Source organism: Apostichopus japonicus, chromosome 8 (genome assembly GCF_037975245.1).
Source record: "Apostichopus japonicus isolate 1M-3 chromosome 8, ASM3797524v1, whole genome shotgun sequence".
NCBI classification, from domain to species: domain Eukaryota; kingdom Metazoa; phylum Echinodermata; class Holothuroidea; order Aspidochirotida; family Stichopodidae; genus Apostichopus; species Apostichopus japonicus.
The window spans coordinates 36,331,285-36,359,132 of NC_092568.1; the positions used below are offsets into that span (position 1 = coordinate 36,331,285).

The 27,848-nt window shown below is 38.1% G+C and overlaps 2 protein-coding genes across 5 annotated transcripts in view; one reads left to right on the forward strand and one right to left on the reverse strand.

Annotated features, from left to right (window-relative positions):
* The window catches only part of LOC139971884 (ubiquitin-ribosomal protein eS31 fusion protein), a 205,163-nt gene that overhangs the window by 154,617 nt on the left and 22,698 nt on the right, over positions 1-27,848 (forward strand). The gene's annotated exons all lie outside the window — the stretch shown is intronic.
* LOC139971864 (uncharacterized) lies at positions 1,191-27,756 on the reverse strand. Of its 4 annotated transcripts, none has more exons than XM_071978647.1 (17): positions 27,598-27,756; positions 25,145-25,255; positions 24,227-24,358; positions 23,284-23,496; positions 22,553-22,678; positions 21,260-21,376; positions 19,654-19,785; positions 19,075-19,263; positions 17,797-18,624; positions 16,611-16,640; positions 14,191-14,259; positions 13,385-13,480; positions 11,419-11,505; positions 10,701-10,796; positions 8,614-8,652; positions 7,475-7,536; positions 1,191-6,240 (listed from the first exon to the last, which is right to left on the reverse strand). In XM_071978647.1, exons 1-17 carry the CDS (start codon positions 27,635-27,637, stop codon positions 5,950-5,952), a joined length of 2,658 nt encoding a protein of 885 aa, XP_071834748.1. In that variant the 5' UTR covers positions 27,638-27,756; the 3' UTR covers positions 1,191-5,949. The 4 variants fall into 4 exon arrangements, with proteins under 4 accessions (XP_071834748.1, XP_071834747.1, XP_071834746.1 ...); XM_071978646.1 differs by having other exon boundaries at positions 1,191-6,237; positions 14,191-14,262; XM_071978645.1 differs by having other exon boundaries at positions 14,191-14,262.

Here is a 27,848-nt window from a genome sequence, read left to right on the forward strand (position 1 = left end):
GTCATTTGAGACCATTGAAGTTCTATTTCCCATTTTTTATATTTTTTAGTTTGTGTCACATCTGCGGAAACTGACCTATAATGATCCCTGTATAAGATTACTTGTAACTGATAAACCTCAACTAATCAGTGTCATTTCTCAAAAATTGAATGTAGTAGAGAAACATTTCCTGGACTAATCATGAAATTAGTTTAAACTGCCTGCAGCATAATATTGTGCCTAAAGCTTACAACATTTCCTTCTTTTATATAAGCAATACAGGAGTTAAGTATGTCCTCAGTCACAGCCCTTGGAGGTTAATGAAACCCTGCACGCTGCTTTAAAGCAGGACTCATAGTTTGATCCCCGATTATCAATGAAATGTCAGTTTTTCTGCATTATTCCAGGCGTGTAGCCAGGAATTTGCCAAGGGAGGGGCGAAACTGTAGATTCGGCATTGCAAACTATCTAAGCGTAGCGCCACCATGGTTGACGCGAAGCGTACAAGAAAATTTTGGCTGAAAATGCCTCCCAGATCGCTGGAAATGGCACTTCCCAGGCCTTGTTAGTTGCATCTTAGCATTTTCTCTTTTGAAAATACTAGCGATATAATAAAAACATTAAAAAAAAAAATTAAAAATATGCTCAAGGGGGGGGCGGCTGCCCCCTTTGCCCCCCCCCTTGGCTACGCGCTTGCATTATTCCTATGACTTCATGTAAATTGTAAAAACAACGTCTTCCACCAATACTTCAGGTGCCAATGGTTGCTACGAAAATGATGAAATAAACTGACAAGTAAGTCAGAGGTGTAAGCTAGACATCTGTAGGAGTTCAATGCTTGTCTGGGTGGGGGGGGGGGAGGGGCAGGTATAACCTGTTTCTAAAAAAAAAGATCTGACATATGTTTGGGGCTTTTTGGGAATGGGTATGGCCTACATAAATGAGTAGGGGGGGGGGGAGCGGGGATCTAAGAATCATTTGGTAATATTCCTATGAAAGTTTCTTCTGACGAAATTCTAAATACCAGAAAATATTGCATGCTTTGAAAACATTACATCAGAATAGGTTACATTCAATCAACCAAGTCCAGTGTTAGGGATATGACATCGAGGTTTGGTTTTTAAATAAAAATGTTATCTGCCACTGGCATATCTCTTAAAACTTAGAAAATGTTCCCAGAATGACAAAAAAAGGACCATCACCAGGAAGAATTGACTTAAAGCCCATCTTAGGTTTTTATTATATATAGCATAGCCCTTTACAAAATAAAATGTGTATTGGATATGCAATCATACGTTGTTTGACAACAAATGCAAAATCTAAACAGCTGAAGTACTTTCATAATACATACTGTAGTAGTGTTCATATATAATATTTCTTACATAGTAAATTTAAAACAGAACAAAAAAAGGTTTCAAGCTGCAATTCATAGCAGCTAAAACATAAAGTTTAAAACCACTGATTATATTCAGTAAAATTGTTTTGAAGAAGCTGATGATAGAATAATTGAAGTTCTTAACTTAATGAAAGTGTTTCAACCTGATAAAACAGACACACAAGCAGTTATATTCGTAACTAACGATTTCTGAAAAGAAACCAAAATCTCAAAATCTAAACCAGATCATTTTCATTGTACCCAATGCCCCAAATTTATTATTGAATAAGTTAAGTTTTTTTTTAATATAATTATCAATAACATGATTAAAGACTGGATTAGTTCCACGCATGACGGTATATCTTTGCATGTGTGTGTGTGTGTTTGTGTACAGGTACAACGTAAGCCTCTTTCATTGTCACATTCATCATGATTCCATGCTATACAACTTTCAGAAAATTGATGTTGGTTGCTCTATTACAAAACCAATATTGCAACATCTCTCTTTGTAAAAGCAAGGTGTTTTTTTTTTCTATCATTTTTTTGGGCCTTTTTTTTTCTGTAGCTTACTGGAATAGTCATTTTAAGGTTACTTTAAGGCACTGCCTTCATGTTTCAATGTTTTACAAAATAGAATTTTTGAATTCCATTGCAAAATTTGGTTGTTTTTTAGTTTTTAAAAAAGTCGTTTTTTTTTTCCGACACCAATAGAGACATCTGTTCGTACTCCCCCAATTAAAGGTAGGGGGGTATGCGACGAATTCCCCTCATACTCTGCAAAATTATTCTTGGGGTATAACTAAATACACTCAGAAAAGTTTGAACCCAAAAACTTAATTAATTACGTACTAATGAGTTAAAATCAATGTGCATTTCCACATACGAAACAACTGGTTTTTTTACTAATATGCAAATTTTTTGACCTGTATTAAGGAGTGACTCTCGTTGTGAAAGGTTTGATATGGAAAGAATTGGTATGGAAAATGACACAAAAATGGTCTTCAAATATTGCGAAATCGATGGATTTTAGCAACGGAAACCTTCACAAACGAGTCAAGATTGACCTTAGGTGTTTAAAATATGACTAGATTTTTTGTTTCTAAGTGTTGCCAGACCTTTAACAAAAGAAAAGTTACAGCTGAGATTTTTTCACTTTTTAAGGAACTGCAATATTCTGGTACATATACTGAGAATCCACTTTAGCAAACAAGTTGTGACCAGTATGTGAAACTTACAATATATTGTAAATAAGGTAGCTTTACTATGCCACTGCTTTCTTTTATCAAACACACCAACTAGGCAACAGCGATTCACCAATTGTTTTGAAACTTTCTCTTACAAGCACTTTCTGAATGAAAAAAATAGTCCAGGTCAAATTTTCTTTGTGATATGTAAAAGAGGAAAATAATCTAAGCATTCTGGTGAAATTGGCATTCAATTCCTATGTACAGTTTTTGAGATATTGACGGTTGAAGTTATCTGATATTCTACCAAAAGTGAACTTGAAGCAAACAGGTGTCATGTCATAGTTGCACACTGACAAATAATTTTTTTGTTTTTTCTTTATTTTTCAGTCTATTGATTTGACCTTGGATTGGATTGGATAGGGTTACTAGTTTGTCTAAAGGAGATGTGAAGTTTATAAAATACCAATACCTATGGTACATTCACATTATGGATGCATCCAATTGTGGAATATAAAATTAGACATAAATTTTAAAGGAAAGCAAAAACAGTATGTATCAGTGTGCAACAATGATGTCACACCTTTTTGCTCCAAGTCCACTTTTGGTACAAAAGGAGGCAACTTCAACTGTCAATATCTCAAAAACGGTACATAGGATTTGAATGCAAATTGAATGCTTAGATTATGTTCCTCTTTAACGTATCAAAAAGAAATTTTGACCTGGACTAGTCTTTAAATAATACATGCATGCTGACCTTCTAAAAGGCCCAAGCAAAGCTGGAGGTAAACAAAGGATGCTGATCACCCCAAGTAATATCAGTTACCAAGGTTATGCACTGACCAAGGAGCTACTAATGCGCTTGAATGAATTAAAATGAAAACATATTGCAAATGGGAAAAATTGGATCTCTGGCCTACTAGTGACTGAAAGATCCTTGCCCAGCAAAGTAAAGACTTGGAGGCTGTAGCCCAGTGGCTAACAGTATCCATGCCATGTCATGTCTGAACATGATAACAATAATATAATAATATTTGCTTTTTACATAGCGCTTTATACCAGCGATAGGTCTCAAAGCGCTTTACAGACGTTAATACCCCTGGTCAATGATACCCTGTCCCAGAGACAATCCCTCCAGTCGGCAGCAGTTATATACTGCGCCCAATGACAAGTTACCTCAAAGGTACCCATTTAACCCCTGGGTAGAGAGAGGCATAGGAATTGAATGCAAATTTCACCAGAATGCATAGTTTATGTTCCTCTTTAACCTTATCAAAAAGAAATTTTGACCTGGACTAGTCTTTTAATAATACACATTGATGCTGACTATAAACTATATAAATCAACCAGTTGTGGAAAAAAATAATTGGACAAAAGATAAACAGAAGAGACATGTAGCACAAAAAAGGCCATTCCATGGTATGTGCACTTTTGGGGGGGATTCTGTTCAAGCTTAGTAATATAGGCACATGTATTAGTAACGTATATAATATGTAGCATGCTTAGGAAGAAGAACATGTTCCTAGTTGTTGAGACTTTCATGCTTGTGTGATATAGATTCCAAGCAAGAAACAACAACACCTGATCATCTTTAAGAAGCCGACGTCTATGGCAAGCCAAAAGTGCAAGAAATCGTAAAACTCAGTTTATCGCGGATACACTCGTTTTTTCGAGCGAAAAATAGAGTTTATTGCGAAAAAATCCACTTTTCGAGTGAAAAACAGAGTTTTGCAGTTTGAAAAACGTTGTATTTCAAGTTGATAAACCAAGTTCATCGAAAACCCTGTTTTTAGCTTGATAAACTGTTGATCGAAAAACCTATTTATCTCAAAACTTAGTTTTTGGCTCGATGAAACTTGAGTTAAAACTAACAAATTATTGCACATGAAGGGGCAAAAAAAAGTTTATCAGTCGATGAACTGAGTTTTTCGAACGAAAACATGAGTTTATCGGCGATGAACTGAGTTTTCGAATTTTTGCACATCAGGCTTGCCATAAACCATCACCACTCGTGGCTAGCATTTGCTCTTATCTTCTGTCGTTCCCAACACCAGGCCTCAGCCTTCCTTACCGACACTCTCACTATAACTACATTACATTTAACAATTAGACATAGCAGTAAAATAACACATTAACAAAGTCCTTAAAAGACATTTCAGAACGATTGGCAAGAAATAAACATGCACATTTTTCTCTCATTTCAGGTTCAAATTATGTTGTTTTTTTCCAGTAGTTTTATTATATGGAATATCTTATTCATGAATCTAAAATACTTTGAGCATTCAATCAAGAATGAAGTAAATCACCCCAAAAATTCCTCCCAAACTCACTGTCGAGGGTCTCCATGCTTCAAACATTTTAACTTGGAAACACTAATCATAATTTGCAAACGAGTTTTATCTGAGGTTAAAACAAAATAGTAATTTGAATTCTTCCGTTGCATAATTTGGTTGTGGTATAGTAGTGTTCTTTTATAACAACACCAAAACACACCATTATGCTGCTATATTCATTGATAATCCCAGGCTATTATAACAAAAGAAAAGTTACAGCTGATGAATTAACTTTTCAACGAACTACAATACTGCCCTCTGCATCAGACTTTTGACATAGTCCCTCATAGCGACACTAAAACTTATTATTTAACATCCCAAGCCTCACTTTGTGCCTACCAAGTGACTTTTTCTGCAACATAGGACGGTCAAGACAGATGTAAGACATTCTTCGACACTGCTTATTGGCAACAGAACTAACCGTAACTGCAATAACAATGGTTGTCACAAATCATACGTAATATCATACCAAACCTTAGCCCCTGTGTCATCCCTTCTCCCACCTCTTGTAGCTATGAGAGTGACTTTTTATGTCAACATGAGCGATACAATGGGCTTCCACTTGTGGCTGTACAATGGTTGTCACAAATCATACGTGATATCATTCCAAACCTTAGCCCGTATCCCTTCTCCCACCTCTTGTAGCTATGAAAGTGACTTTTTATGTCAACCTGAGCGATACCAGTTGAATGATTTTAAACTCAACAAACCCATCAAGGATATTTATCATATACTAGGACCCCACATATGACAGTGTGCATGTGAGAGTATCGTTTGAACCAGGTTCAGGCCAAGTCCAGAATAACAATACCCAATAGTCGCACCAATCTCTAGACCTCAAAAGAGACAGAATATTTTTCTTAAGTTCTCCTTAAACACTCTCAATAGCTAACACAGATGAGTAACTGCGGTTCCTATCTTTATTACACATGATAAGTAACCATAACTTGTTACGTGCAATACGTAATACTGTGTATATTTGTAATACTGTGATTCCATTTACCCTTGTCAGCACTGAAATCTAACGACCATTCTATCGTACAGGAACTCCTCACCTCGACAAAACTTGAATAAAGGGTCAAAACCCATGCTTCTCTAGGAATCGGACGACATCACGTCGTTCAAATTCTGCGGCAATACTTTTAAACTCTGAGACTGCAAATTCCTCCTTGTGAATCTTGATCCAGTCGTACAAGTTCTCCATCGGGTCGTTGAATCTCTTCCAGACGTTTCTCACTTCCATCCGGACGCCAATTTGTTCGGCAAAATGGATCCAGTTGTAGGAGCTCATGACGTCTGCATTAAGTAATATTCCTATTTCTTTCTTTACCATGGCGGGTAGATTAACCACTGGGATGTTTCCTGGCTGCTATATTGTAAATAGAGAAATCTAACATTGGAACCACAGGTCTGGTTAAACATTATTATGTAAGACAACTCTCAGGCTTTCTCAAAGAACACCAATTTTTTAATTTTTTTATTTACTTTATCACATTCAAAATCATCCTGTGGGAACTGGAGGAAAATTTACGATTTAGCCTCAGACATGACTCCAACTTCAAGGCTTCATCATTATTCCTATTTTGATTATTGTTTTACTAGAAAGTGATAGAAGCAGAGACCCTTAAGAAATTGCTTTCTTCTCACAAGAATCTTCCCTGGTTGATCAAAGTATCAAGTATAAAGATTTCTTTCATCCAAACTCTTGCCCAATAAGAAGATTGTATAATGGAAGTTCTAGCTGAGTCTGTATTAACCCACAGAAAAACAAAAACAAGGGAGAGTCTTTTGACATGTTCGCTGGTTGATCCTCAGACAACATAAGACTTCCTTCATACGATCATTCCACGAGAATGACGTATGATGGAAGTCATAACTGAATTAAAGAAAGGTATTCTTTCTTCCATGACAAAGAACAACAGTTTAACAAAATATATTGGTTGTTCTGAGAACAACCTTGAATGACAGCTTTTTACAGGCAGAGAGTTTGGTGCCCTTTTATTAGCCTCAAATTACCGAAACCCTTGAAGTGTCCTTTTTGCCACTGTCATGGTGTATTCAATATTTAACCCACCTATGCCTTTCTACATGTGTTTATTTGTAAAGCATTGCTAATCTGCCCTCGAATGGACGCTCACATAAAAATAATTGATTTGGGTTGGTATCGGGACCACCGGTATTGACAAATGTTTCATTCTCCCCCTTTTTTTTTTTTTTTTGCCCTTCCCTTGAGTGACTGTAAAAATTTCAGGACGACCCTCTTGCAATAAATCCTGTTTTTTACTTTTACAGGCATATCAATCAAAGGAATATGTTTAAAAGAACAAATAAACGTAATAATTTACTTGTTATTGAATAGTTGCAAGTATTTTGACGACATCGGGTCTCTCAAACTTGATGGCTACTTCTTTGAACTGTGCTACGGTGTAGTCTTCCAAATTTGTTTGGATCCACTCAAAGACCTTATCCATGTAATTGCAGTCTTTTAAATTCTCCCAGACGCTAATCTCGTCGGAGGTCACTCCAATCTCTTCGGCAAAGTGCTTCCAGTTAAGGGCACATACTTTGTTGCTATTGAGCTTCATACAGAGTTTATGCTTTACCTGTGGTGACAGCTTTGTCAGTTGCATACTGCTGGATTGGTCGGAAGGAATGTGTCCCAACTCTGAGTGCCAAATATCAAGGAATGGAGAAAGAAGTAGGTTTAGTTTAGTTTAGTTTAGTTTAGTTTAGTAGAAAAAAAAAAGGATCAGGAGGAACATTCAAGTCCCCATCAAGGACCCTACAGGAGAGAAAAAAAGACACAAACATTCAGACCAGATTACAATGCTTAAAGTGCTTGTCCAAAGCATTCTTTAACCCATTCACTCTACTTGCAAGTACAACTTTCTCAGGCAAACCGTTCCACTCATTCACAACCCTATTAGAAGAAAAGTTATGCCGAATATTACTCCTACTTTGTGACTTTTGGAGTTTAAGACAATGACCTCTGGTACAACTACTATTAGCAAACATGAACTTTAAGGAACTAATCATCCTAGTAGCCCTCCTCTGGACCTTTTCAAGTAGGTGAGTTTACCCCATCCTTTCAGTTTCATAAAAGAGTTAAAAACAGCTGGATGATCTGTCAACTAATTGTTGACAATCATCTAGTTTGCCTGAAATATATGGTAATGAAGGGGAGTGGAATATGGTAATTAAGGCGAGTAGAATATGGTAATGAAGGGGAGTGGAATATGGTAATTAAGGGAGTTGTATATGGTCATGAAGGAGAGGGAATATGGTAGTGAAGGGGAGTGGAATATGGCAGTGAAGAGGAGTGGAATATGGTAATAAAGGGGAGTGGAAAATGATAATGAATTGGAGTGGTATATGGTAATGAAGGTGAGTGGAATATGGTAGTGAAGATTAGTGGATTAATGGTATTGCATGGGAGTGGAATAGGGTAGTGAGGGGGATATGGTGGTGAAGGGGAGTGGAATGTGGTAATCTACTTCTAGTAAAATTATGCAATTAATGTCTATAGGTGGATTCATCATGACAAACAGAACACTGAGTAAGGAACTCAAGCGAATCTGGAGGAGGAATGGGACGAGTTGGTGTAAATCACGTAGCATAATGCAATGAGTTGGCATGCGTTACCATGACTACCAGACATGAATCAAAGACAACAATGCCAAAACAAGTACTGCAGGAAGACAGAAGTTAGAGGTGGTATACACACATAATGACTGTGACATACCTGGCACAGATTGTGACGTCATAAGTCTCGGGCGGGCAGCTGACGATGGTGAAAAAAGGAAAAAGGAAATATGTTTAAGCCTAAACAGTTTTGCTACTTCCAAATTGCTGGATAGTCTAACACATTTACATTTGAACAAAACCAATTTGACATAAATGAAGTTTAGTAGCTAGAATTGTGTAAAAGTCTATATCGCAGATGCTTTACACGCTGCTCATTGTGTAAGCGCCATTTAAACATTTTTAAAAGTCATTTCTGTCGAAACCTCCAAATTAGGCTCTAATCTGTTTGTTTTAAATCAGATGGTATGAGGAGGTTGGTGTACATATCAAGGGTTCTCAATAGGTTGCCCCAGGAATATTTCAATGTGGTCCTTGAAAAGCAAATCCCCTCAATCTTGCACTCATCAGGTTTGTGGATACCTAAAGCCTAAGGCTTGAGTGCCCGTCCGGCCCATATCAGGTTTGTGGACACTAAAGGTCTAAGGCTTGAGTGCCCGTCCGGCCAATATCAGGTTTGTGGACACCTAAAGCCAAAGGCTTGAGTGCCCGTCCGGCCCATATCAGGTTTGTGGACACTAAAGGTCTAAGGCTTGAGTGCCTGTCCGGCCCATATAAGGTTTGTGGACACTAAAGGCCTAAGGTTTGAGAGCCCGTCCAGCCCATATCAGGTGAGTGGACACTAAAGGTCTAAGGCTTGAGTGCCCATCCGGCACATAACAGGTTTGTGGACACTAAAGGTCTAAGTCTTGAGTGCCCGTCCGGCCAATATCAGGATTGTGGACACCTAAAGCCAAAGGCTTGAGTGCCCATCCGGCCCATATCAGGTTTGTGGACACGAAAGGTCTAAGGCTTGAGTGCCTGTCCGGCCCATAGAAGGTTTGTGGATATAAAGGCCTAAGGTTTGAGAGCCCGTCCAGCCCATATCAGGTTTGTGGACACTTAAGGTCTAAGGTTTGAGAGCCCGTCCAGCCCATATCAGGTTTGTGGACACTTAAGGTCTAAGGCTTGAGCCCCCATCTTACACATTGCTCGATCTGAGATACAGAAGTGACATTTTGCTTCAGTAATATCATTTTGCTCCATCCAATATCTCTCTTTGGCTCTTGTTCAGAATTAATTGAGAACCCCCAATGTGTATAAGCTTCCATGATAAAAGCAAACAGACTTGCTTGCTCTCTACGGCGCAGAGTACTAGATACTTTCAACGGCCATGGGATACTCTCTGTGCTGGACCACTTGGTGTTTATATTGCAGGCAATAGGTATACTCACTCAACTGTAAATTAGCCCTGTGTCAACAGTTTCTGTGGCAGACTTAGGGGAGGGAACAGACAGTTGGGGGAGGGGGAAGGGGGAGGAAGGTAGGGGGGAGGAGGAGGGGGAAGGAAAAGGGGAAGGAGGTAGGTTGTACATGCATCACATTGGTAGGAAGGTCCCTGGTATGCTTTAAGGGCAGGGTTATAGCAATGAACAAAATCTGCAATACAGTAACTTTCTTAAGTCTGATATATCAACAGAAGGAAAACTGCCAGAAATTATAAACAAATACGAAAAAGAGCAAAGGATTTTGGGGGCAGAATTTTGGTGTGTTCGCTAGTTCCAAAACCCGCTCTTGACAATTTTTATCTTTGCTATTTTTCAACGTAACTTTTTTTAATTTCCCAGTCAGTTTTCTGTTATTGATTTATTTGTCCATAAACACAACAAAAAACATGATTTCCTTTTGAATTCCCTTGCCGGCCGCTTTCAGAGATGCAGCCAATAAATAATGCAGTGTACTCTCTAGTTACAAGTGGCCTCCAAACAAAGAAATGGTGACTAGGGGATTGCAACTAATGGCTGGACATCCTGTGGTCAACAGTTCGAATCCCATTCTATCTAAGAAAGTTACTTTTGCTCCAGTCTAGTACATATCTACGGTGCTCTATCTAGATCAGAAAGCCTAAGCTAATATCCTACTGGTATCTATATGTCCTTTCTATTGGTCTGTTCCTCCAAGTTTGTTCCAAATTATGGATTTGTTTAAATTTGTTCCAAAATGATAAAACTTCATATTCATAGAAATAAAATTAAGCCATGAACTTACCATTGGATGGGATGGGAGATGGTTGAGTTGGGAGGAAACCTTGAGGTTGTTGTTGTTGTTGTTGTGGTAGAGGGTGATGCATGAATGTGCTCGGACCTACAACCAATATAAAATAAAACATGGGTCAACTTACATGGGAGTCGGAAGCTATTTGGGATTGGTACGGCAGAACAGAGTGTGGCCATCTATCATAATTATCGGGGGGACGTTTGGTAGGTCAAACTACGCTACGCGCCACCTTGGTTGGCACATAGAGTAATGGAGAAAATTTTGAAAAAATGCCTCCCAGATTGCAGGAAATGGCACTTCCAGAGCTTGAAAACATGACCCCTGCCATGCCAGAGTAGTCACATTTAGCCTACTTGCCGTCATCATTATTGAAAATTATTGAAAAGTATACCTCCCAGATTATTTTTTGCCATTTTTTTACCTTAATCCTACTTTTTTTTTTTTGGCGCCGTGAATATTGGTCGGCTCCGACGCCCCTAACTTATAGGATGCAACTGTTAAAAATTCATGTATTACATTAATGGAAACTGAATAATGGGTAGTCCAACACGCTAGTATTGTTTTCTTCGTTAGGATTTGTTGATGAAAGAACAAAGAAGGAAGATTGATTGTTCTAAACAAGGCAGACTGAATTCTCCACCGGTCAGTTTTAGAAAGTCTAGATAATAGCATAGTTATATATTGGACAAAGAAACAGCATCAGACATACCACTCTGAATTGTAGATGCGGGATGAACTGCATTTAATGGTTGTTGTTGGTGTTGTTGTTGAGAAGCAGCGTATGTTCCCCTTTGAGCTACGGAGAGGATTGGGAAACAATTCAGAAGACATTTAATGGGTGATATCAGAGTAGAATGTTTGTTTTGAAACGTTTTTGTCCAAGGCAATGGAAAAATTGAGTGCTAGTCAATTTTTCTATAGCTATATTGGTTTTAAAGGTATTGACCTATAAAATATGCTAAATGTTCCTCTAAGGCTTACTTGAAGAGATGCTGCCAACTCTTTTTGTCAATGTTAATCTATTATTATATCAATTATAATAACTCTTAAACCAAAACGCCTTTTGTTAACTTTATATCAACAATAGAGCACTCTCGCACGATTCCCATCGCATTCAATACCACCATTTTGTCCCTCACAGATTTTTAACGCTTTCCTAAAACAAGTTATTCAAGGCCATAAAAGTCTTATGAGGTTTTGTGTTTTATCTGAGGTCGAACTGACCCTAATGGTCTGTGTATTAGACTAAGTAGTCCAGCTAATTTTATCCATAACACTCAGATGTTTCTCAAAAGGGCAGTTTCTCAAAACTGGTATGAAAATATGACCTGGACTAATCAAAGCATTTCGGAACGTGCTACAACGTATCAAAATAAATTTTCGTTCCTAACGTCATCCTGTAAGGATTGGCTGTGGACAAAAATATATTTTTCATAACTTTGAATGTTTAATAGTTGGAAACAAAAAATTTAAGACACTGAATATTTGGACATCATAATGATTTTTAAGATATTAATTCTTGTAACACATGTGTGACATATCTGAAATGATCCTATAACGCAAACTTGATTATGACTCCAATCCATACTCCCGTCCTGATTGTTAATTTTAATCAAATGCAGAGGACCCAGGTTCAACCTCAATACTTTCTGTCCCAATATGGTTTGGTGATTTTGGTCCCAACCAATGATGGGCGATGACCTGGTGATATGTTACCGGGTAATCTCTCAAACATTAACAACAACGGTATTACAATATAACATGCACTGAATGCAAGTGGTGTCAATGATCTGAAGCAGACTCAAGTGTAACTTTGTACATTAAGTGACTTCATGAAATGGCAATTCTCTTCGTTTCTCCGATCTTGATAATTGGAATATTTTGCAAAACTTACAGACGGCACACTTGTCAAGAGCAATTACAGTTCAAAAATTTCTCTTCTAAAAAAAATGTTCACTTACTGCTACAAAAGTAAGCAATTTGACACATTTCAGAAAATGTCACCCTTTTTTGGACAACAAATTATTCAAACACACTATTGTGTTAAATTTAAAATCAGCTCAATTGCTAAAAATATTATCTGGTTGCATATTTTTGATGTCACTCGAATGGCATTTCCATACAAGCAACATTCCAAACCAATATAGACAGATACGTTCAAAATTGCACAAAAGTTGCACTGGTCAATGCAACTCCAAACATTGCCCCTTTCTTTGAAAGAGCCCCTTGGTTTAATGTATTGACTGTTCCTTCCAATTTAACGGCAATTACAGACGATGTGACAAGTTTAGTAGATTTCTCCGTGAATGTGATACATTGGAATGTTTCCTTAGCTGTCAAATTAACTCTGCATTCAAAAGATGTTTGAAAAAGCAGACTTTTGTATTAAAAAAATATATATATGATTTTCCTCTGCAGATTGAAAACAATTTGGAACATTGTAACTTAAAACCAAAACCATGTTTATTATTAAACAAAATTGCAAAGATGATGCCAATCTCACTGTCCCCAGATGAGTTACTCAAAAATTAACCTACAATTTACAAATTCATACTATCAACAAAAATAAATTGCTATCATGGAGTCACTTTGAGCTGTTCATGCAGATCGTTTATTACACATTTTTGAGACAGTTGATTTCTGCTACTGGAATGTCCCTTTGAGCTAATACATACCATAGTTGCTGGTGGATGCTGGTTGTTGCCCTGGGTAACTGCTTCCTGGGTGTTGTTGATGTGCCATCTGAAACTGTGACATAGGGTACATGCCACCTTAGGGCAGAAGGAAAAATAAAATGATATAATTAACAAGCTAAAGGGGAGGGAGACATGACCAAGAATCCTGATAAAATTAGCAAAGAATTCCAAATTGCTGCGACGGACAAGGAAAAAAAGTCGAGCGATCAAGGAATTATTTACGACTTAATTTACGAATAAAAGCAAGTTTTTGCTTTTCTGCGGAACATCCGATCAGAGAATGGAAGTCCATGGCATCCAGTTCCCTTTTTTAAACTTCAGAGCTCCTTTAACTTAAAGATAAACTGAGGATGAATCAGCTTCTCAGTACAGAACTAAACGTAAAATGTTTAATAATCCATCGTTTCTACAAATTCCACAAAATCTACCAAAAACATATTCTTTAACTTCATATACACAACAGAGTATCCTTGGATGACATTGGACACTTACATATCCTGGACTAAGTTTGTACTACATTGATAAGATGTTATAACTTTGCCCCGTTCAGTTTGGATGTTTCGTCTGAGGGGAACTGCCCTTATGGTCTGTGTATTTAGACTACAAGGTCCAGTCACTTTTATAGATGAAACCTCAGCTGTTTCAAGGGTCATTTCGCACTGATTAAAACTGGTATCAAAAATACAATCCAAGCTGATAGCAGTGTTTTCTGACGGTCTACAAACTATCCAAATTAATTGTACAAAAAATAATAGTTTTTAAAAAAAAGGCATTTTTTTCCATACCATTCACGTCAAAAGTGGAGGCAGGATGAACTGGTTGGGTCATGGCCGGTGGATTGCCGTGCTGCACACCTACTGTGAAAAAGAGAGAACAGATATCTTTTAAGGTACTGGGAGGTAATATAATCAAATTTATTGTTAATCTGATGCCTGGGTGTGAAGTACCTCTTTCCTTGTATAGTACTGGTTTCTTTTTATACCATAGAGTTTGTTTCTTGTTTTTGATTGTTTTCTGTGCGCAATAAAGTATCTTGTGTGTACAAAGTCATTGCCATTTTGTTCATGTGTGTACTCCTATATGTAAGTACAGAGGTTCTGTTGTATTCCAATGTTTGCTCTGTTTACTTGGCTTGTTCGTTTTGTTTTGTTTTCTGTGCACAATAAAGTATCTTGTTGTGTACAAAGTCATTGCCATTTTGTTCATGTGTGTACTCCTATATGTAAGTACAGAGGTTCTGTTGTATTCCAGTGTTTGCTTTGTTTACTTGGCTTGTCTGTTTTGTTTTCTGTGCACAATAAAGTATCTTGTTGTGTACAAAGTCATTGCCATTTTGTTCATGTGTGTACTCCTATATGTAAGTACAGAGGTTCTGTTATATTCCAATGTTTGCTCTGTTTACTTGGCTTGTTCGTTTTGTTTTGTTTTCTGTGCACAATAAAGTATCTTGTTGTGTACAAAGTCATTGCCATTTTGTTCATGTGTGTACTCCTATATGTAAGTACAGAGGTTCTGTTATATTCCAATGTTTGCTCTGTTTACTTGGCTTGTTCGTTTTGTTTTGTTTTCTGTGCACAATAAAGTATCTTGTTGTGTACAAAGTCATTGCCATTTTGTTCATGTGTGTACTCCTATATGTAAGTACAGAGGTTCTGTTATATTCCAATGTTTGCTCTGTTTACTTGGCTTGTTCGTTTTGTTTTGTTTTCTGTGCACAATAAAGTATCTTGTTGTGTACAAAGTCATTGCCATTTTGTTCATGTGTGTACTCCTATATGTAAGTACAGAGGTTCTGTTATATTCCAATGTTTGCTGTTTACTTGGCTTGTTCGTTTTGTTTTGTTTTCTGTGCACAATAAAGTATCTTGTTGTGTACAAAGTCATTGCCATTTTGTTCATGTGTGTACTCCTATATGTAAGTACAGAGGTTCTGTTATATTCCAATGTTTGCTCTGTTTACTTGGCTTGTTCGTTTTGTTTTGTTTTCTGTGCACAATAAAGTATCTTGTTGTGTACAAAGTCATTGCCATTTTGTTCATGTGTGTACTCCTATATGTAAGTACAGAGGTTCTGTTATATTCCAATGTTTGCTCTGTTTACTTGGCTTGTTCGTTTTGTTTTGTTTTCTGTGCACAATAAAGTATCTTGTTGTGTACAAAGTCATTGCCATTTTGTTCATGTGTGTACTCCTATATGTAAGTACAGAGGTTCTGTTATATTCCAATGTTTGCTCTGTTTACTTGGCTTGTTCGTTTTGTTTTGTTTTCTGTGCACAATAAAGTATCTTGTTGTGTACAAAGTCATTGCCATTTTGTTCATGTGTGTACTCCTATATGTAAGTACAGAGGTTCTGTTATATTCCAATGTTTGCTCTGTTTACTTGGCTTGTTCGTTTTGTTTTGTTTTCTGTGCACAATAAAGTATCTTGTTGTCATTGCCATTCCACAAAATGAATCACACGTTTATGAAATTTGAACTACAGAGAGCACCAACAACTAAGATAAACATTCCAAAATGTGGCAAACTTGTAGGATATGTCAACAATAACATATTTAATGGGGAAAAAAACTAAAATCTTTTGAAGAACATGCAGGATGATGACATCACAGTCCACCCACTTTGATCCATTCCCTTGAAGAATCAAGGGTTTAGCCTGTCAAAATATGTTTACATCAAATCAACCATACTTCCAGTTAGAAGTAAGATATTGCGATGGGGTTTTCAACTAACAATGTGGAATATCTTCTCTATTACAAGAGATGTAAAAGGCAAGAGGGCCTGACGGTTCAATCCTAGCAGGATCTTCTTAAAAGACTACCCTTCAGAGAGAAACACTTCGTCTGCTGCTTGGATATCCCTTTAAAGAAGCTAGCCCACATTGTTTTCCATAACATCCAATGAATACAGGGCCTTAATACACAAGTTATGTTCTGCTCTCCACCCCCTCCCCTCCCCACCCACTCCCCATACACCGGTACACCTTCACAAAAAGCAAGAAAATAGTTCTTGTATACTATAGCACAAACTTGAAGAGCTGCATGTTATCATTTTGAATATGGGTATGAGCTTTCATTTTCCCATGTAAATGAAATGACGACCCAAGCACCAGCTTATAATTGCTGTTAAAATTCATGGAAAGTTTGTAATTCATTTTTTCCCCTTCTTATACTTCATAGCTAAAGCTCACACTTTTGTCCATAATTACCTGGATGGTTTAGAAATGTCAAAACTTGACCTGAAAAGAGAAAAAATCAACACAGAAATTAAAGACGACAAACTTTGCCTCAAAGTGCCAACTTTCAGACTTGTTCTAAACTATGACATGAGACCTCCCAGCGGGTTTTCAGCAAAATAAAAGTATTTCTAAAGGTTGTAAATGAAGAAATAAAGGTTTCTATATGCTTCACACATGAAAATAAAGAATTTTAAAGGTCCAAAATGAAGTTCATTTGTAACATACCCACCATCTATGCCTATTTTTACATAATCTATGGCCCTAATTTAAATTACCTGACTTACATTATCTATTGTTTGTGAGTCTGTTTTGTACCACTGCATGAATGATGCCTGGCAATGGTTAGCATGACTGAATACAATATTTCTACTCTACACTAAATCTTTAAGAAAAATAAAAAATGTAACCTAAAATAAAAATAAAGGTTTTTAAAGGTTTTAAGGAGTATTTTTGAACGCTAAAGAGCTTTTTTTGAAGAAAAAAAAGGCTTTTCAAAGGTTTCGCTGGGAGGTCTGTGAAAAACGAAATCCTGCAGTTCTCAAACAGAAAATCTGAGAGTGCCATATCTAGGGGTCTAGAGGAGCCAAATTTTAAGTAAAACCAGAAAAAATATACTGGACTCTCTCCTTTTTGGGCCCATTTCTATTGCTGAACCGGGGCCAGGTTGCTCCTTGCTTGGGCACTGGGCCTACACCAGATTTGTGATTGAAAGGTTTTTATGACTCAGTCTGAAACTCAGTGTTATAATGTATTTCAACCAAAGGTCATCATGCTAAAATTGAGGTACCCAACAAATCTGAATATTGGAGATTGATAATCACTAACCAGACGAAAAAATAATTTAGGAATTAGGACTTCTCTGACCTCAACTTGCACTTTTAAAGTAACTAACCAAATAATCCCGACACCATATTGTAGCATGACTAGATTCCACAGGATGTGGCCCAAGAGGTAACACATAGAAGAAGGGAACACTGTACCAGTACCAGTATGACGATATCTCAATAATTGTAATACCAGTTCCAGATAACAATGGTAAAATGTAATCAAATTGGTTATTTGTCTACAATAACCCCCCCCCCCAACCCACCCACTGAAACCAAACCCAACTCAGATGCATATTTCTGTCTTGGTAGTACTCAAGCTAGTTACTTACTTCGAAATTCAGGACTTTGCGCAAACAGTGACATAAATTCACCCACAGGAGGGTTGGAATGTGGTCTGTGGTTTGGTTGCACCTCATGCCGTCCTTGTAGGTGATCCATTGGTGGGTGCTTGTGTGCTCCTTGGTGGTTCTGATGGAAGCCATGGGTATGAGGTGGGACCTGATTGGGTTTTATGGCCATGGCATCTCCGTCATAGTTGGGAGGGGCATTTGATGATGTGGCAGTCTCCTTGCTGTGAAGAGGTCCTCCTTTTCCACTGATACTCTCTTGCTGTTTCGTTGGAAGTTGATGCAATGTACGGCTGTCTGCAAAGGATACAGAATTTGATTTGCTTTTCAGCGAATGGGGCTTATCAGCGACACCTTTGGCAGACCCCGGTGAATCTAGGCTGAAGTTATCGTGACTGTTTTCAATCTTCGGTAAGGCGACAGTGCAACCGTTCTCGGAATGCGCCTTTCCGCCGTCGCTTGGACATGGATCAGTCTTTGTTGTCTTCTCCTGTTTCTCGTAATATCTAGAGAAAGTATCGCTCCTCTGTTCCATGTCTGTAGCACCGCATGCACTGTCTCCAACACTGAAGTGGCCAGCGGGGACACTCCTAGGCGAGTCGCCATCATCAATGGCATCGATCGGTCGTGGATCTGTAAGCTGCCGATTAATTACGGATGTAAGCGAAGGACCGGTGGCATTAAAATCGTCGGGCATGACAAGGGACTCACCACTGCTGATAACCACACGTCTTTTGTCGTTAATGTGTTCTTTCTTTGTTTCACGCCAGGAGAGATCCTCGTCTTCTACTGGTTCCGCTCTCCTCCCATCTAACAGAGAGATACAACGTGTGAACAACTTCATACCTTTGTTGCAGATAATACATGATTAAAATCCAGTGTTTATATATTTTTTCATAAAGTATTACTTTACTTCACAAATATGATTTAGAAAGACACTATAAAAAAAATATTTCACAACTCAATTTGCCAACAAATCATATGACATTATCACTCTATTGTTGGTCAGAAGCATTTGCAAAACTAGAGCAGCATTGCTGCAGGATCTCAGGTTATTTTTGCAAAGTGAAAACAAGATTCAAGGTGGCTGGAATATATATTGCTCACATCGCCCAGAAAGCCAATCCACTTTGTGATTCCGTGCCAAATTTCACAGAGGAACATTTTAAGTGTAACTGCAGACAACAAAAAGTTGGGTGTTATTCTGATAACAAGAGTATAAACATGGAGTTTAAAGACTGCACGCAGAGAAAGACTCACCATCAAAGATCTGCTTCAGATTAAATGCTAACTCATCTAGTTTCTCTGGATCTATATCCAGAAAACATCTCTCCGTGATCGTTACCCCCAGGCTCCTGGAATACCCCTGGACATCTTCAAGCAATATACGTTCCGTCAGGAACGTGACTTGAGGAGGCTTCATGCCACTGGTTCTTGCACATATCCTCCCTGCCAAAATAAAAACATATTAATGTCATAGTCCTACCAGATTCATCAGAATTAGGTAACCCTGTAAAAGCTGGTTGGTGTTAAACTTATTTCAGATACAGCAGACAGACACAGTAGAAATGTATTGGTAAATGAAGCCATGGTATATTAGATATATATATATACACAATGAAGTCATCAGAAGTTCAAGGAGTTCCTTTGATAGGATAGGATAAACCCTTCACATGCACATCAGAAGTGCAGCAGAATTACTATACAAAAGAGGTATCTTATTATTAATTGACAATGACAATGACAATGAATAATAGTGATAAATTGTATATATTTAAATATTCAACGGTTGAATTGTACCCTATTTCTGAGCCAGTCAGAGGCTGAATAACAACTTACCAAATTCATCAAGTTCACCACTCTCTTTTAGAAGTTCAAGGAGTTCCTTTGATAGGATAAGCACCACCCTGAAATGTCCACTGCTTAATCCCTTCATCTGCATCATAACCTTTTTAACGGAGTCATCTTTACCTGTTTAGGCAAAATAATCAGGTAAGTTTGTTAACTTTGTTCATACTGCATGTCACAAATATTTCAAAGCAAACTATATTGCTGCTGTACAAAGGGTTGATCTAGAGTGCACTTTCCATTACCATGAGCTGATTGAGGCCTATGATTTTTATAAACAATCTTCCTTCACCATAGCGATGCGACCACAAATCTTTTCTGGACCAGATCAAGGCAGTTTCTTCTTGGTGTAGTGTGTGGGGGGGATGGGGAGGGTGGGAGGCATGGAACACGGGAGTGAAATATTTTGTGTATGTTTTGAAACCAGGCCAAAAATTTTACACTAAAAGCCGCTTGCTAAAAACTGCCAGTGCTTCAAAAAATCTACCGACTTAAATCAAGTTCTCACAGGCACATTTCCTATTTTGCAATACACATCAGTTACCGTAGTACAGGCTTTAAAAAGCATGCCAATAATATCTGCTAAATCATATGAGGTTATGTTATTAATGATGGGAACCGACCAAAAAGAATTACTACCCTGTCTAGAAATTTGTAAAATCACAAACATAGTTCTCTACTTTCAGTTACATTTTAATTTTGACGTACTGATAGGCAGAGAAAAAATTCATTTGTATATTTCCATAAGTGCATCATTTGGTGATATTCCCTTCTATCTTGATGTACTTAAGGGTAAATTTTGGTGAAAATATCTCACTAACCCTGCCTGTGCACACTGTACTGCATAGCCTAAGCAATCTCTCCGCCTTGCTTACTCGCACGTTTCCACGTTGCAACAAAACTTGACCTTTGTACTTTTGAGCAGCTCGTAAGTTGACCACCCTTGTGTCAACTGCGTTTATTTAGCTTTACATGTGCACACTGTACTGCATAGCCTATGTAATCTCTCCGCATTGCGTACTTGCACGCTTCCATTGCTACAAAACTTGACCTTTGTACTCTTAAGCAGCTAGCGAGTAGACCACCCACGTGTTGAATTTAGTGGAACTGTCTCAACAAAAGTTGAAAAGAAGTATTCCATACTTGAAAGAAACAAGCAACATGTGATTGGTCCGTAATAACACAAGAGGCATTAACCATTTAACAATAAACGTCGACTGATGTAGTTTATGCAGACCTTCTAGCTAGTCTACAAATTCCTGAGACCTCTAGATGCGCTAGCCTTAGTGCACAGCAATGATAGAACAGGTTGGATGAAACAGCCGTAAAGCATCTCCTATTGCTTAATTAGAGCAATTATACCCCAACAACTACTTAAAGGAATTATTCAATCATGCAAACTACAATTTTTGGCAAAATTCAATGGCATTTAGCCAGTAAATTGCCCAATGCTTCAAGCCCTGGACACTGATGAACGATTGATAAGGTACTTGCACTGCGTTGCTTCACAATATATATTTCCATGCCGAGAAACATTACTACGAGAAACGACTGCTTTAGTAAGTATTGTGTTTTGAATACAAAATGGCCAACTCACCAGACTTGAAGAATGTGAAATAGTGGGGCGATGCTTCTTCACGCATGTATATCATGAGGCGGGTTGCTAACTGGGTCACAATCTCCAGTTGACCAGTGCCAAAGTAAACGATGGAGACTATGAAGAAATGATGAACATTCGTTTATGTCAATATCACTTCAGAACAGGTAAAATATAAATAAACACCATTGTTTTGCTTATTAATGTTAAGTGCATGTTGTACAAAGATTTGCTTAGGTATCTACATTTTTCAAAATTTGTGGAACCATCAATGCCACACCAGAAGAGAGAATAGATGCCATTATTTCCATTTGTTGTTCAAAAAAATTTGCTTTGGTAGATCTATGTTAGATGTTAAACAAGAGAGATCAGTTACACAAGTTGGGATGTTGGTGGAACTAGCATCACTTACAGTGTGGTTCTGTTATACTAATGGTATGCACTATTAATACTACTGATTATTAAAACCCATTCATTAATACTACTGGAGAAGGCCCTGGTCCTTCTTAACTATCTTCTATGGCTAACACTTGTTCCTCTTTATTTTTCACTGCTTGGGAAACATGTGCATGGCAGTACCTATCACATTCTTTTGCATATGCTGTAATGTGAATTCATAAATGATGTGATTTCATGTATACATATACATGGATGGTATAGACCATAATTTAAGTACATCAATTGTGTGCAGTTGTACTAGAGAGAAACTGACAAACTTAATTTCCATTTATTCTGTTCATTAAGAATAAGAACACCTGCTTTATATTATTCTTTCGTTTATCAAAGATCATCGAGATGATTTCCAATACAGATAATTTCCAATCATCTGAAGATGTCTGTTAACAAACTTGCCTAAAGTAAACTTCCACCTCCGAAAAACCGTCTCAACTGATACACATCGGATCAAAGTACAAGCACGTCGTCAGTAGTATGGAGATTCTGCAGCATTGCTGCTCTAGTTTATAGAGCACTGCTCTAGCTAATAGAGCACTGCTCTAGCTTATAAAATCCTAGTTTTGATAAAGTGGCAAACTACTGTCATTTTTTCAGGGAATAATTTATTCTAACATATAAAGATAAATCTCTTCGGGGATTAAAATTAATTCCAATCCAGATAATTCCAAAAGATAACATCATGGTTCAAGATAAACACAGGTATATATACATATACCAGGCTGGAAGCCAGTTATTTAACGCTGCTTAGCAGGCATCTGCGAAACTTCTAAAAAACAACTAGTTATGACTAGTAATTTCTTCTGAAATTCTGAAGTTAAAAAATTATGATATACTTACGGCCAGGAAAGGGTAATTCGTTGACGACACCGAGGTCCTTTCCTATGTCTGTGCAACTGCTGCTCCGGTGGGGTACATCAACTGGTTCTGGGTCTGGAAAGGCACTAGGAAGAGTTGCAGCATCCCCTGCATAACAAAGAAGAACAACAACCAGAATGCAAATATGCAACTTGGTTTCGATGATTTAACATAAGCAGTTTTCTTCAGGAATCTAACGTAAAATATAATGAGGGTGAACATGTTTACAAGGGTTTCATGATTTGACATTTTATGACCCTAAATGACCTTTGACCTCCACCAAAAACAAAAGTCTTCCTTGGCTTTAATAGCCAAGCTTCCCATCTGGAGATATCGTGTTTACAAGGTTTTCACAATTTGACCCCTGGTGACCCCAAATTACCTTTGACTTCGACCAAAAACAATAGGCTTCTTGTACTCAATGTGGTACTTCTACAAGCTAAATTAGAGGTCTGCCCAAGCTTCCCATCTTGAGATATCGTGTTTACAAGGTTGTAACAATTTGACCCCTGGTGATCCCAAATTACCTTTGACTTCGACCAAAAACAATAGGCTTCTTGTACTCAATGTGGTACTTCTACAAGCTAAATTAGAGGTCTGCCCAAGCTTCCCATCTTGAGATAAATCTTGAGATAAAGGCAGGTTACAAAATCAAAGTGCTTGCAGTTTGGCAAGAGCCAAAGCCTTCAAAGTCGCATACAGTTTTCACTCACCTAGCCATATCTTCTGAACAGCTTCCACAAGGTTACCCATATCAGTCGGAGCAAAAGCACCCATTGACACGCCATGGGCGAAACTTTCACTCAAGTTCTTGTACTTGATGTTGAGAGTAGCTTTCACTAGATTTATATCACTTATTACTGCCCACAGAATTGCAATTGGCTTGCCTGAACCTCCTCCAAGCTTTGCATTTTTCTTCAGAAGATCTAAGAAAAAAATGTGAAGTGTAAAAGATAAACGCATAGGCAAATACTACCAAAGGCTGCAAATGCACTGAAAAAGCAAGTTACGCAAAGCAGCTCCCCAGAGGGTGACTTCCTATGTAAAGAAAAATAGCAAAACTGTCATTGTAGTGTTTCTCAAACGGTAACGTTCAGAAAATGGGTCATGAACGTTGTGAAAAACAAGTGCTGTTTGATTTTTGCTGTCAAAGCTAATTGTAGTCAACCACGTTGTAGGCTGTTAAATGGCTTTTAGGGACTAAACATTTCCTATGTGAGTGTTAAATAAATGTACCTTTTGTCAAAACATGTCAAGGCCACCAACTTTCATGGTTGCAGAAAAGGTGCTAGATTTGTCCAAGGTGGCATATATGTGTGTCTTGTTTTTAAGGCCAAACTTCTTCCCCACCAGCCCCCCTCCCCCCCTCCCTGTTGGATATCTTTCACATTAAAAAAAAGTCACCTTATAACAACCACTTCCGGGGTTAAGAACGAGACAACAAGCGGTAGTAAGGAACATTTCTGTCCCAGTTTTGAATGTCATGTCGTCTGCTGCCAGAAAATTAACCTTCATGTTCACATTCTATACTGACAGAATATTAGGCTACTTCATCAAACGCGAAGAGAAACTACATCATTGATACAACAACGACCACATTTACCACATTATATGTACAGTAGATATAAAACCAAACAAAAAATTACCCGAACGTACCTTTCAATGTTCCTTGCAGTTTCCTATCCTCCTTGAATAACTTGAGAAGAGCATCCGTAATGTAGAACACTGAATATGTTCTCTGGTCAATCACTCCCTTTAACTGATCAATGATGTGACTTGCCTTGTATTCTGCATGAAAAAGATGTTCAATAAAGGATTAGAGGATTAATTTATTACATGTTTCCACTTGATGATATGCATGGCAATCAAACATGATGCAATAGAGTTACAAATAACAACAACCAGGCATGTAGCGAGGAATAAACCAAGGGAGGGGGGAAACTTTAGGCAAACTATCACAGCCATAGATACGGCATTGCAAACTATCTAAGCGTAGCGCCACCATGAGTTGGCACGAAGTGTAAAAGAAAATTTTGGCTGAAAATGCCTCCCAGATCGGTGGAAATGGCACTTCCTAGGCCTTGTAAGTTGCTCTTAGCATTTTCTCTTTTGAAATTACTAGCGATATTAAAAAAACATACAAAAAAATATCCCCAGGGTGGGGGCGGCTGCCCCCTTCGCCCCACCCCCTTGACTATGCGCCTGACAACAACCCATTTCCTGTCAATGTTCCGAAGTAACTTTAGATACGAAGTTTGTCGACCATGTTTGAACGCACCGGTCATAGTCCCAAACATTTATCCACAGGTTGGTCGTGGGGGATATATCAGCAGTGCAAATTTTCTGAAAACTTTCATAAGTGGATATTAATCTAGATATTGTGGCTTTTAACTTCCCATGATTTCTCCTTTTTTTCTTGGCAAACTATACTTTTCTTATCAATGGTTCGTCAAGAAAAATTAGCAACTTGGCTACCTCAAAACACCACCAGTTTGTTTGCAATGTTCAGTAGAATGTTTTGGTTTTCCATGCCTCTAACTGTTGAAAGTACACCACAGTAAATCTTAGACTTACCCTTGTCGGTGTCAAAATCTGCCTTCCCTGGAAGCTTGAGATGTGTTTCTAACGCAATTGCTAACTTTCGAATGACTGATTCGAGATCCACTTCAGCATGTATAATTTGTACTGGAAAACAAAAAATATCAACATTATTTGGTTACTAACTTCCTGAAATGGAAAGCTGCATGTGTTTAGTTGTTGTGATGATCAAATGAAGAATTAAGCAGAGTGGTTTCAGTGATGCTACATGAATAATCTTATATGAAAGTGACACACTAGGCTGTAGGGTATAGCCAGGATGAACAACATACTTTAATATAAGTAGTATATAGCAAAAGGCAATTGAGATATGACAAACAATATTCACATTGGTAGCTGATGACCAGATGGAAACTTTTCTAGTATTCAGAATACAGATTGATCTCAGATACCAAGTACAACAGGCTTCTTCTACTCAATGTGGTACACCTACAAGCTGTACATTAAACAGGCAGCGGGCAAACTGTCCCCAAGATTTTGTGTCTGGTTTGCCTCTAAAACATCTAACTAGGCCACATTTAATATTCGTAAACGGTGTCTGGTCAGTTCCCCAACACATCCAAATATTTGTTGGCACTTATTTTGACAATTGTGACATACAACGGAAAACTTCAACAAAGCAAGCAAAGATATAATACCAATTATTCATCATGATATCATCCATTCCAATACATTAAGCATGTACAAACGGTACGTTTCATTACACACCTTTGTGCACACTAAAGTCAATGGAGTTTTGGTCCAGACTTCTTGATTCATATCTACGGATGCCATTAAGCTGATTTCCAATTGCCAACAGCCTCTCCTATTCTAAAAAGGCGTAACGCACATGTTATCTGATAGAATTGCCAGTGGGAGATACCATAGATTATAAAACAAGGTTCCACAATAGATTGTAGAATTCAGAGTAGCTGCAGAATACCCCGCTGGATCCGAGATTGTGGATTTGACGGAGACGAACAACATCCAACGCAGTACTTATATTGTGCTTGAGTAGATGGCGCTATTATAGTATTCTTAAGATTATTGGACTTTGATATTTTTTCGAATGTACAATGATATACTTGTAAAACGGGCGATATCCAACGGGGTACCTGGTCCGTTTTTGTTTCTGTTGCCGACAAACCAACAGGCTACGCAGTCATTCTGTAAAGGAAAGTAAAGCCTGAGGATGTGGGGTGACATCCAACGGGAACGTGGGGATTTGGGGCGACATCCAACGGGCCACTGGGTCTAGCTTTGTTTTTAAGTAAACCCAACGGGCTACGAAGTCAGAAGTGGTGGAATGGGGGTTGAAGTATTTAGTGGCGACGAACCAACGGGCTACGAAGTCAGAAGTTGTGGAATGGGGGTTGAAGAATTTAGTGGCTAAGAGCCAACGGGCTACGAAGTCATTCTTTATATAGTAAAGTATACACAAAAATGTTTTTAAAGTTAAGTAAACCGTAAGGTCTGGGGCGACATCCAACGGGCTACGGTTACCCTAACCCCTAACCCTAAAAGAATTTAGTGGCTACGAGCCAACCGGCTACGAAGTCATTCTTTATAGTAAAGTATACACATGTTTCCGTAAATAAGTTAGCGCCATCTCTCACTTATCCACTTTTACCTCGTAGCCCGTGACACCTATTTTGGTTAAGTTTCAATAACGCAGGGTATTCGACAGCTATGCCTAGAATTCAATGCAATAATGATCGCTATTAACTTAGCAAGTAGCTGATATGGGGTCACTAATGGATTAAGGAGCATTAGTTTTCTGCAATGAAGACGACAACAGATTTTGGAATAAATAGGCACATTCGCCAGAAAGTGGCTCCTAGTCCAACGCCTCAAAACCTTAATTTCACCCTTGAACCCAGCTGTGAGAGTAAATACTGAAGAGTTAGCTTGTTATGTTGTGCAGTTGAGCTAAGAGTACTAAGACTAGGGCCATCAAAGCTCAAAGGTGAGTTGCCTTTTGTTATTAGCCTGAATATGCCTGAATAAAATTACACAATATCTTTGGGAGCACCTGAGCTCACCTATGCATATGAGCAGGAGCTAATGATTAATAAAATCTTTGCGTTCATTTGGTCTACATAGTGCCTAACACAACAATTTTGGCTGTGCCAATTCACTCACACTTTCATAGCCGTCTTCAGTTTCTTGACTTTAGTGGCATTAGCCACTACATTTTGGTTTAACATTGGAGTACCTTTTATCGTAAGTTAACAGATCCTACTCTTGTACACCTCGCAGTGCTTCTAAGAGAGGCCTTGCGCTCCTAGAGAAGTTAGTCTCCTCTTTCTACAGAGCCTAACGTGTCGTTAGGACCAGGCTAGTATAGGCCTAGTACAAAACGTTACAACCTACGAAATACAGTGATTTGAAGTAACATTAGCCTAGGCTATCTTAGGCATTGGTAGTATTCCATGTTTTTACTTGCTTACCAGTCTCTATTGGTTTAGAAGGCACATTAGGTCCTGCCATCTTGTCATATGGAGATAAAAGCTTTCTTTTTGAAGAAGTTTCTTGACATGATATACTAGTTGTCAAATGGTCCTTTTTTTTTGCTCCACAGTCCACTGTTATGTTATGATTACTACTGTTCGGTGTTCGGTCTACATTAATAAATAGCGTAAACTCATCGACTGCTGCCTTGACGGGTACAGCAGGTTACTCCGCGGATTCTAAGTGCATA

Excerpts from the sequence above, each read along its gene's own strand:
- LOC139971864 (XM_071978645.1), bottom strand. The coding sequence starts at position 27,637 with ATGGCAGGACCTAATGTGCCTTCTAAACCAATAGAGACTG. Across the intron at positions 21,377-22,552 it reads CGAATTACCCTTTCCTGGCC|TCTCCATCGTTTACTTTGGC; the intron begins GTAAGTATATCA and ends ATTTCTTCATAG. Across the intron at positions 8,653-10,700 it reads ATCTCCCATCCCATCCAATG|CTGCCCGCCCGAGACTTATG; the intron begins GTAAGTTCATGG and ends CACCATCGTCAG.